At 41.6% G+C, this 11,765-nt stretch overlaps 2 protein-coding genes across 3 annotated transcripts in view; one reads left to right on the top strand and one right to left on the bottom strand.

The window, feature by feature from the left end:
- The window catches only part of zgc:194981 (uncharacterized protein LOC561073 homolog), a 5,699-nt gene extending 1,219 nt beyond the window's left edge, over positions 1 to 4,480 (bottom strand). Inside the window, exons 1-3 of the mRNA XM_042703618.1 lie at positions 4,321 to 4,480; positions 2,386 to 2,593; positions 796 to 915 (exon numbers count right to left, since the gene is read on the bottom strand). Coding sequence (XP_042559552.1) covers positions 796 to 915; positions 2,386 to 2,574 — 309 coding nt within the window. The 5' untranslated portion in view covers positions 2,575 to 2,593; positions 4,321 to 4,480. The remainder of the gene's footprint in view (positions 1 to 795; positions 916 to 2,385; positions 2,594 to 4,320) is intronic.
- Positions 4,481 to 4,710: 230 nt separating this feature from the next.
- On the top strand, positions 4,711 to 9,848 carry si:ch73-106k19.2 (glycine N-acyltransferase). Of its 2 annotated transcripts, none has more exons than XM_031562434.2 (6): positions 4,711 to 4,946; positions 5,122 to 5,249; positions 5,764 to 5,871; positions 7,284 to 7,407; positions 7,555 to 7,681; positions 9,378 to 9,848. In XM_031562434.2, the coding sequence occupies exons 2-6, from the start codon at positions 5,175 to 5,177 to the stop codon at positions 9,802 to 9,804; spliced, it is 861 nt and encodes a 286-aa protein (XP_031418294.1). In that variant the 5' UTR covers positions 4,711 to 4,946; positions 5,122 to 5,174; the 3' UTR covers positions 9,805 to 9,848. The 2 variants fall into 2 exon arrangements, with proteins under 2 accessions (XP_031418294.1, XP_031418295.1); XM_031562435.1 differs by having other exon boundaries at positions 5,156 to 5,249.
- The last annotated feature ends 1,917 nt before the right edge of the window (positions 9,849 to 11,765 follow it).

The raw sequence follows: 11,765 nt of genomic DNA on the forward strand, positions 1-11,765 counted from the left end.
GTTTTATAGTTACACTTCATTTGTAATTCATTAAGGATATGTTTTATAGTTACACTTCATTTGTAAGTCATTAAGGATATGTTTTATATGTAAACTTCATTTGTAAGTCATTAAGAATATGTTTTATAGTTACACTTCATTTGTAAGTCATTAAGGATATGTTTTATATGTAAACTTCATTTGTAAGTCATTAAGAAAATGTTTTATAGTTACACTTCATTTGTAATTCATTAAGGATATGTTTTATAGTTATACCTCATTTGTAATTCATTAAGGATATGTTTTATAGTTATACCTCATTTGTAAGTCATTAAGGATATGTTTTATAGTTATACCTCATTTGTAATTCATTAAGGATATGTTTTATAGTTATACTTCATTTGTAAGTCATTAAGGATATGTTTTATAGTTATACCTCATTTGTAATTCATTAAGGATATGTTTTATAGTTACACTTTATTTGTAAGTCATTTAGAATATGTTTTACATGTAAACTTCATTTGTAAGTCATTAAGAATATGTTTTATAGTTATACTTCATTTGTAAGTCATTAAGAATATGTTTTTATTTCTAAAATGGCTTCCATGATGGGTAGATACTGTATGTAGAGGGAGTCAAACCCTTGTCCCACATTAGTGCTTTGAATTACTATTGTTCAATACAAACAAATGTCACGCATGAACAAATGCCCATATGCACACATACTCTCCCTCTCTCTCTCTCTCTTTCCCTCTCTCTCTCTCTCTCTCACTTACACACACTAACACACACACACACACACACACTCACACACACCTTGGCATTAGGTGCGGCCTGTAGCCTGCAGTCGGTCAGGTTGACTCTGTCTTTGTTTCTACAGACCGTCTCTCCCACCTTCACTGTCATGGTGTACTTCACACGCGCCGGGGGATAGATCTGAGCCAAGGGAAAGACAAGAAACTCATTGAGCTCAGGAGCGCGCGCACACACACACACACACACACACACACACACACTCATAGATACACACACACATAAAACAGACAAGAAACTCATTGATTTCAGGGGCGCATGAGCTGTGTTCAATAAATACTGTTTACAAGTGTTATTAAATTACAAAGACAATTTATTATGTGAGTGTGTGTGTGTGTTGAAGTACACCTCATTCCAGTATAATATGTGTTTAAGTTCACCTGCTCAGCATATAGATACCTGTATAATGTGTGTTTAAATGTGTGTTCAGTGCATCTGGATATCTTAAAGCTAAAATCAATGATAGATGCATGTTCATATGTGTGGGAAATCAATGGAAAATGATGGGATATAGACCTATTCATGGAATATAATGGAAAATAGTATTGTGGCTAAATTCTATTTTAATATTTTAATATAATTGTATATTTTACTGCGGCTAAATTATATTTGATTTAGATTTTACTGAGCAATGTTCATTGGTAAACATGAACTGAAACGTAGTGTTAAAGCAACACTATGCAGAAATTGGCCACAAATGTTTAACTACAAGCTACAGTTTGCTGTTCATCAGCTCCGGGCTGATGTCTGAGTGATATTTTGAGGCATAGAGACGTCAATTTAGTTAGAGTAAGTTAAGTTAAAGTAACAAATTAAATCAATTTTGATGGTATATGATTTGGTGATCACCAGCTCCGGGTTGATGTCTGAGTGATGATGCTTTCAGGCATTCATATACAATGGAAACGTGTAGAAAACCATGCAAGTCAATTAACAAAGTTAAAGTAACACTACGTAACAACTTGCCACTTTCTGAGGTATGTCTTTTATGAGGAACTACTTTTGTAAACATCTTCAAATCAATTTTGACAGTATATGGTTATGTGAAGGACAGAGAAACACACCTGTCGTTATCAGTAGCCTACAGGCTATGCACTATGTAGATCTGGTTCCGGATTAAACCATACACAAGTTACTGATCAAAGTCAAACACAATGGATGACTTGTAGGTGAATCTACACCTGGGAGGTGTCAGAGAGGACGGAGATGACCTTGTAAGCGTACGGGTAGTTACTCATGCGGTTGTGAAACCACACCTGTTGTTATCACTACGCTAGGCTAGGCTAGCCGTCCAGGCTATGTATATCTGTGGTTCGGGTCAGAATACCCCATGAAAATGTAAAAATAACCTTCACAGCACGACAATAACAATATAGCCAAATCTCGACGTCAGTTAGCATGTTAGCATTTAGCGTTTATCAGTGCCAGCTGGCTGCTGGTGCAGTTTGCAAGGTTTCTGCTACTTCTACTTGTATGTAGGTAGCTTGTATTTATTTATTTAGTATTTATACTAACTTATTTTTGTATTTATTGGTATTTAGACCAAAACTCCATAATGCTTCTTTACACTCCATCTGTTTACTGTACTCTTACCTGGGAGGTGTCCGAGAGGACGGAGATGACCTTGTAAGCGTACGGGTAGTTACTCATGCGGTTGTGCTCCGCAACTCCAAACTCCGCCGCACTCGTGACATCTGGACCGTACCGCTGGCTCCCGCCGTCGCCGCAGACAACAGCAGTCGCCGTGGCAACGAAGGTGAGGATCGCAAGGATGTATGACATCTTGGTTTAGTGTTCAAGTCTGTGTGAGCAGGAGAGAAAGATAGAGGGAAGAGGTCTGTGGGTATATAAAGGCTGTCGTTTCATCACCTTTCTTGTTTGCTGTTCCATTAATGTCTCAGTGAGATATAATATCTGCAGCGGTTGAGCAATGCTGTCGCAAGTTGAGACACCATGGGAAATGCTGAGTAACGCGGCAAGGCAGATTTGCGTGCCGGTTTCTGTTTGTCTTTATCAGATAGCACAGAGTCACAGTGGATTAGGAGATAGGGACTTGCTGAGAAAGCAATCAGGAAAAGAGAGGGAGGGAGAGGGAAGAGAAAGAGAGAGAGGGAGAGAAGGAAAGGGAGGGGGAGATAAGGGGAGAAGGAGAGGGATTGAGGGAGAGGGAGAGAAGGGGAGAGGGAGAGAGAAAGAGAGGGAGGGAAAGAAGGAAAGGGAGGGAGAGAGAGAGTGAGAGGGAGATAAGAAAGGGAGGGGGAGAGAGGTGGAGGGAGAGGGATAGAAGGGGAGAGGGTGAGAAAGAGAGGGAGAGAAAGAGAGGGAGAGGGATACAGAGGCTAGAATAAGATGTTTGTGTGACTGGGCACTGAGCAAGTGAGCAAGAAAGAGGGAAAGACAGAGCTAGAGAGAGAGGGAGAGAAAGATTTCTAGAATAAGAGTTTTTCTATCTGACTGAGCCCTGAGTAGGTCAGGAGTTCTGTGTGTGTCAGCATTTAAGACCCTGATACCCACCCAGCCCAGCTCGCCTTAACCTAACAACACATACAGAGCTAGAGAGAAAGAGAGAGAGAGAGAGAGAGAGAGGCAGAGAGAGAGAGAGAGAGAGAGAGAGAGGGGGGGGGGGATAGAAAGAGGCAGAGAGAGAGAGGGAGAGAGAGAGAGAGAGGGAGACAGAGAGAGTGAGAGAGGGAGAGAGAGAGAGAGGGGGAGATAGAGAGAGGCAGAGAGAGAGGGGGGAGAGAGAGAGAGGCAGAGAGAGAGGGGGGAGAGAGAGAGAGAGGGAGAGATAGAGAGAGGGAGAGATAGAGCAAGAGAAAGAGAGAGAGAGAGAGACAGAGAGAGAGAGAGAGAGGGAATAAGGGGGTGAGAGATTAGGACTGATGTGACAACAATGTTTCAAACAAAGAACAAAGAGAGAGATAAAGCACCCACCCTGTCAGCAATAGAGTAAGGTGATAGTGACATAGACACAGAGACACACACACACACACACACACACACACACACACACACACACACACAAACACATACACAGACACACACACACACACACACACACACACACACTCAATCATGGCTATCTGGAAAACCGGTAACAATCTGTGTGACTGTATATGTCATGAAAACCACTCAAGTATGGACATAACACAAATGTCTTGGCCTTGCGCTGTTCCCCATCTACATTCTGTGACGGCCTTAATCCTTCTGTAATCTCCTCCGCAGAATTAAAGAAGCAAACAAAGGCCCTGACATGAAATAAACTGAGATGTTTCTGTGAGAGAACACTGCAATCTCTTACAGTCAGTAAAGGCTGGGTTTGACATTCCCAGTCTGCTTATATACACACACACACACACACACACACTCACACACTCACACACACACTTGCACGCACGCACGCACGCACATACGCACGCACGCACATGTCCAATGCAGCTGCATAAACAAACCATACACATATGTACTCGTGCTCTCTCTCTCTCATACACACACTCACACACACACACACACACTCCAAGCTCATACCTAGCGTCAGCAGTGTTGATGAGACTCAACATTTGGCGTGGAGTCTGTTCTGCATGTCTGTTTATATCCTCTCCCTCTCAGCGTGTGTGAAACTTCTCCATTTTGTTTTCAGACCTCAGCCATGGAGATCTCTCTCTCTCTCTCTCGGTCTGTTTCCCTCTCTCTCGTTCTGGCTTGTTGTTTTTGTCTGCTGGCTTCCTGGTCACATGACCTATTCAGATCCGGTGTCAGGATCTCTCTCTCCCTCCCTCTCTCTCTGTCTGTCTCGGCAGACGCTGGGTGTCTGTGTGCTTGTTTCCTGGTCACATGACCTACTCAGCAAGAGCCTGATGGGAAATGTATGTCACAGTAACTAGCACTGCTTCCGAGTTGTGTGTTTGTGTGTGTGTGTGTGTGTGTGTGTGTGTGTGTGAGTGTGTGTGTCATTGAATCTGGTGGGAGGAGTGTAAGGCAGGAGCATAAGACTCAGAGGAAAACACAAGACCAGGAAAGCATTTCCCCTATTTGTTTACCATTTACAAGGGAAGAAAAGTTTATCTCCCTCGAATGCATGTTTTAAAAACATATACAGTATATCAGGTGGTTTTCAGCAGTGCGATTACGAGTCCACGACCGAGTGCTGACAGGTACACACACGAAATTCCTGAATCTTTTGTTCTGGACAGTTACTGTACCCTGACACTCACCAGCTGTTCACATGTGCATGTCTCTCTGTGTGTGTGTGAGTGTGTGTGTGTGAGCGCGCACATGTATGTTTGTCTATATGTCCGTGTCTGTGTGTGAACATTGTTTCCTGAGCAGACCTGTTTTCGTGTGCCACTGTGGTCACTAACAGCGTATAACCACACGGCAGCATGAGAGTGCTGAGCCCTGGTGAGAAAATGGAGGCAGAGGAGGCTCTGAAACTACATTTCCCAGAATCCCTAAAGGTTTGCAATTGCATTCACTACACTAAAACAACCAAAACAGGATTCAAAGGGCCTACAAGTGTCAGACAATGTAATGCTCTTTAAGTGAAATGGTGTTTATTCACTTGATTCACTCACAGTGATTAAGACGGTCTGTTAAACAGTTTAAAAAGTTTAAAACTGTGATGAGTAGGTAATAGTTACACAGATAATTCAGTAGGACGCAAGACTACATAATTAATTGTCTCTGATAGTTATTTGGTCATAGAGGGTTCTGTGTAAAAAAAATATGAAATAAATAAACAAACAAACAAAAGACTAATGATTTTTAGCACTTGACCATCTGCACAGCTTTAAATTAAACTTTTCCTATTTTGTAGACGACCTCTGTTTTTGCTTTCCATCCAGTAAATAAGAATGTTGTCTCCAGTAAATGAAGGTAAAACTAGCCGTCTTAGACGGGATGTGTGTTTTGCAATATCAATCTAAGATATATACTAATATAATATCCATTTTAATTTGAATTGCTCTGCAGGTGTATGGCTGTTTGTTCAATATCAACAGAGGCAAACCTCATAACCTGGAAGTGATTGTAGATTCCTGGCCTGACTTCAAAGCCATAGTGTGCAAGCCAAAGTCAAAGGTGTGTATTATCAGATATTCGTGACCTGATGCTATGTCTTAACCTATAAAACACTAGCCCATATCTAGACACAAGAGATATGACGGCACGTTGGTGGAACGAACTGCCTAGTACTACCAGAGCAGGGGCGTCCCTCTCTACCTTCAAGAAGCTTTTGAAGACCCAACTCTTCAGAGAGCACCTCCCTTCCTAACTGGCACCTGACCAGCGCTTAACTTGCACTTCAGCAGTTACATTCCTGCACTTCTGTTTCCTTTTTTCTAGGTCGTTGTTTTCTAATTCTCATGTAAAGTAGTATTTATTGTTACACCATGCTTTTTTATTGCTCTTAGCTTGACTGTTCTCTCCCTTGTACGTCGCTTTGGACAAAAGCGTCTGCTAAATGACTAAATGTAAATGTAAATGCTAGCTACATTTTATTCTCCAGGCAGCAGCCATCCTTCAATGCAAACTAACTTTCAGAATTTTCAGAATTCCTGTATGGATGTATGTATGTATTGTGTGTGTGTGTGTGTGTGTACTGTATGTATGTATGTATTTATGTATTTGTGTGTATGTATGTATGTATGTATGTATGTATGTATGTATGTATGTATGTATGTATGCATGCATGTATGAATGTATGTATGTATGTATGTATGTATGTATGTATGTATGTATGTATGTATGTATGCATGTATGTATGTATGTATGTATGTATGTATGTATGTATGTATGTATGTATGTATTTGTGTGTATGTGTGTGTGTATGTATGTATGTATGTATGTATGTATGTATGTATGTATGTATGTATTTATGTATTTGTGTGTATGTATGTATGTATGTATGTATGTACAGTACCAGTCAAAAGTTTGGACACACCTTTAATTTTTTAGAGAAGTGTTTTCTTTACTTTATTATTTTCTACATTGTAGATTAATACTGAAGAAATGTAAACTACGAAGGAACACATATGGAATGACGTACTAAACAAAAAATGTGTTATCTACCATGTAGAAAATAATACAAGTAAAGAAAAAACTTCAAACTTCAAACTCCAAAAATGAGAAGGTGTGTCCAAACTTTTGACTGGTACTGTATGTACTGTATGTATATATGTATGTATGTATGTATTTGTGTGTATGTGTGTGTGTATGTATGTATGTATTTGTGTGTATGTGTGTGTGTATGTATGTATGTATTTGTGTGTATGTATGTACTGTATGTATATATGTATGTATGCACAGTATGTTATCACCTGAATTTCCCTCACAGGATTAATACAGGTTTATCTTATCTTAATAAAAGTTTATCTTTATGCATGCATGAGCATATGCTACATTTACACACACACACATATACGCTTGTCTATATATATATATATATATAGATACATGTGTGTGTATGAATGTATGGCCTGTCTTCCACACAGGGCATGCATGATCGTGAGGGGGACTTTAACATACAGAGCACTTACTCCAGAGACCAGGACAGTCTCAAGAGGCTAATTGGCAGCCCGGGGGTGCTGGACTGGAGTGCGTACACTCTGTTGGCAGGTACAAAGATAATAAAATTTAAAAAAATTAAAATTATTTAAAATCAGTTAATGATTAGCATAGTTTACAACATGGCATGTGGGTGACTCATCAGGCATATGTATGTTGATTTGTATGTATGTACTGTGCTGTTCTCCTGCATGGAAGGCGTTGACTTGAACTATCTGAGTGCAGTGACAGACCTTGCAGAACAGCACAGGGTTCCCTCTCGAACACAGGCGACGATGTGTGTGCTGATGCTCGAGAACCCCGCTCAACTCCGAGCTCATGAAAGGTTAAAAGCAGAATCATTGGTTTTGTTCACCTTCTCACTTGAGTTATATGGCTTGTCTTAATTAAATCCTGATGATTTTGATGTTGTCATGTCAACCAATTTTGAAAATACACAGCCAGGTTATTTGTGTTTGTTTGTTTAGTTTGGCTTAGTTTATCACCATCATCATCATAATAATAAACAGCAGTAGCTTGTAGTAGGCTACTATTAGTGGCCATTAGACCAACCCTAATGCTATGTGTATGGTAGGAGTTTACTCTGCACACTTCCTCCTGTCAGTAGTAGCTTGTAGTAGGCTAACATTAGTAGGTAACTGGACAAATGCTAATGCTATATGTATGGTTGGAGTCAGTAGTAGCTTGTAGTAGGCTAACATTAGTGGCTATCAGCCCAAGGCTAATGCTATGTGTATAGTAGGAGTCAGTAGTAGCTTGTAGTAGGCTAACATTAGTGGCTATCAGCCCAACGCTAATGCTATGTGTATGGTAGGAGCTTACTCTACACACTTCCTCCTGTCAGTAGTAGCTTGTAGTAGGCTAACATTAGTGGGTAATTGGACCAATGCTAATGCTATGTGTATGCTAGGAGCTAACCCTGCTCTTTACCTCCTGTCAGTAGTAGCTTGTAGTAGGCTAACATTAGTGGGTAATTGGACCAATGCTAATGCTATGTGTATGCTAGGAGCTAACCCTGCTCTTTACCTCCTGTCAGTAGTAGCTTGTAGTAGGCTAACTTTAGTGGGTAACTGGACAAATGCTAATGCTATGTGTGTGCTAGGAGTCAGTAGTAGCTTGTACTAGCCTAACATTAGTGGGCTATCAGCCCAACGCTAATGCTATGTGTATGCTTGGAGCTAACCCTGCTCTTTACCTCCTGTCAGTAGTAGCTTGTAGTAGGCTACTAGTAGTGGCTATTAGACCAGCACTAATGCTATGTGTATGGTAGGAGTCTGTAGTAGATTGTAGTGGGCTAACAAGGGTGGCTATTAGCCCAACTCTAATGCTATGTGTATGCTTGGAGCTAACCCTGCACTCTTCCTCCTGTCCGTAGTAGCTTGAAGTGGGCTACTATTAGTGGCTATTAGACTAACACTAATGCTATGTGTATGGTAGGAGTCTGTAGTAGCTTGTACTAGCCTAACATTAGTGGGCTTTCAGCCCAAGGCTAATGCTATGTGTCTGCTTGGAGCTAACCCTGCACTCTTCCTCCTGTCAGTAGTAGCTTGTAGTAGGCTAACTTTAGTGGGTAACTGGACAAATGCTAATGCTATGTGTGTGCTAGGAGTCAGTAGTAGCTTGTAGAAGGCTAACATTAGTGGCTATCAGCCCAACGCTAATGATATGTCCATTCTAGGGGTCTGTAGTAGCTTGTAGTAGGGGTAACATTAAGGGCTATCAGTCCAACGCTAATGCTATGTGTATGCTAGGAGCTAACCTTGCTCTTTACCTCCTGTCAGTAATAGCTTGTAGTAGGCTAACATTAGTTGGTAACTGGACCAATACTAATGCTGTGTGTATGGTAGGAGTCTGTAGTAGCTTGTAGTAGGCTAACATTAGTGGCTATCAGCCCAAGGCTAATGCTATGTGTATGGTATAAGTCCATAGTAGCTTGTAGTGGGCTAACAAGGGTGGCTCTTAGACCAACGCTAATGCTATGTGTCTGCTTGGAGCTAACCCTGCTCTCTTCCTCCTGTCAGTGCTCCCGGTTGTCAGATCCAGCCTCTCCGGCCTGAACACGCAGAACTCGTCAACAGCACCTGGAGGTACGGTGGCGACCCCAACAGCTACAACTCCGTGCTCGGGTACATCACGCACCACCCTAACCTGAGTGTCATACCGGAAGATGGCCCAACGGGGGGAGGACCCGTGGCCTGGGTTCTGCTGTATCACCACTGCGCGCTGGGACTGCTCTACACGCTACCGCAGTACCGGCGGAGAGGATACGCGAGGACGCTGGTGTCACGTGTCTCCGAGATGCTGCTGGAGAAGGGGTATCCCGTGTACTGTTTCGTGGACGAAACAAATCATGCCTCCTGTAGACTGTTTCGGTCCCTGGGTTTCATAGATAAGGAGAGCTACCGGGCTGTTTGGTTTGAGATTAACGAGAGGCCAGTGAGGTCTTAGAAATGAGTAGCGGAAAATAAATGTTACGCTAACTGTAAATGTTATGCTAACCCTCAACTGTCTTTATTGTAGGCTATGTTGTCGAGAGAGACAAACAGTAGCCTTATGATATGAAGACGAAGAAGAAGGACAAATAGGAAGAAGATAATGATGTTGATGATAATGATGATTGTTGTTGTTTTAAACAATATAGGATTGGCCTGTGCAATATCGATCAGCAGTGGGTATCCATCTGTTTGGCATAAATAATAGGCTATGGGAAGATTCACCGATTTGCATGCTAGGTTCATGGCGTAAATTTTGTCGCCAGAGGATGTATGCTCAGCGCGCACGTTCCCATACCATCCCGTTATTTTTTGCGCCACTATGCTACAAGGACACAGACTGCTAGTGATGAGCAAAGCGAGAGATAGCGGGTGTAAGGAATTGACGCACCATGGGCGATTGTGGCCCCAAGATTTCAAAAGCTTTAGAAAGAAACTTCCGGTTACTGTGGACACCCCAGCATGGACGGATTAAGAAACCACGGGCCCTCGTGGCCTGGACATGTTAAAGGCCCCCCCTTCGCGAAAAAAAAGTGTGCACTCACAAAACACGCACGCACACACAAACACCATTAAGCATATATATATATATATATTTTACCAACAATGTGTTGGATTTATCGGTGGAATTAGATATTTTGGCTATTGTATTGGGAAAGTAAACAGGTCAAAGTTTACTCCATAACATCCACCGTCGGTGCACTGCCATGCTATTGTTTCTGACATTACATGTGACGGGGCAACAGCCGAGTGATTATTTTCCAAATTGAAACTGATTAAGACCTACCTGAGCAGCATGGGGCAGGAGAGGCTGAATGGGCTGGCTATCCTGTCCATTGAAAGAGCAAATCATGCATCACCACTTTTATGTTTGAAAGGCGTTGTTCGCTCTGGCTGTGCTCAGTTAGCTTGTAGGTCTTGACGTTCAGATTCTGCGCCTAAACTAGCTATATCGTATCGTCTCGTCACATGATCAAATAGAGACTTGACATTGTCGAACAAGATACATATTACCCAGTAATCATCATTGCATATCTGTATATGACAAAAATAACAAATTAAATAAGAAATTATTCATTGAATTGAATCGGCTTTTTAATAGTTTCTATAGTGTATGTACGATAAGCAAATATTTGTGTTATAGATTGCTACTGATGATTTCCCCCTGAAAATTATAAAAACCATGACAGAGACAGGTTTGCCATTTTGAGGGAATATATAGCATAAGGTATCTTGGCTAATCCATAAAATAATCATCTTTGATCACTGTCGCATTAAACTAGCTACACTTTGACATCCACATGTTCGAAACATTTTAGAAAACAGTGTCTGCTTTGCCTACGAACCTTCCGCGTTGGCTGCATTGTCTATAGTTACGCCCCTGGCGCACATGCACATTTTCTAACACAGCAGAGGTACACTCGATTAAAGCCATTAGCAAATGAACAAAATACACCTTTTTCAACCACAAATAAGAGATACATAACAGTAGACTTCACGCAGAGGCTCTGGCTTAGGGGCCCCTTGAGCTCATGGGCCCCTGAGCTCATGGGCCCCTGGGCGTGGGCCCGGTAGGCCCGTTCGTTAATCCATCCCTGCACCCCAGTGTCCAGCTAACATTAAAACAGAATAATACTCATCCCCAAGATACCAGGGACAGAATAGAACCAAACATAATTTAATTTGACAATTGTACAGCTGCTTATTTTCAGCACTGAGTGGGTTGTGTCAGTTGACTGGTGATATTATTGTATCTGTTAACGTTACCATCCCCACAACACTTACTACACCCTTGCGATTGAGGCAATATCTTCGTATGCTGGGTTGTTTCCACAACATGTGACATGGAATGACAACAATCACCATTTGCTTGAGATGACATCATCTGCTAAATGAATAAATGAAAAAAAAAATTAC

This window comes from Clupea harengus, chromosome 24, assembly GCF_900700415.2.
Source record: "Clupea harengus chromosome 24, Ch_v2.0.2, whole genome shotgun sequence".
NCBI lineage: Eukaryota > Metazoa > Chordata > Actinopteri > Clupeiformes > Clupeidae > Clupea > Clupea harengus.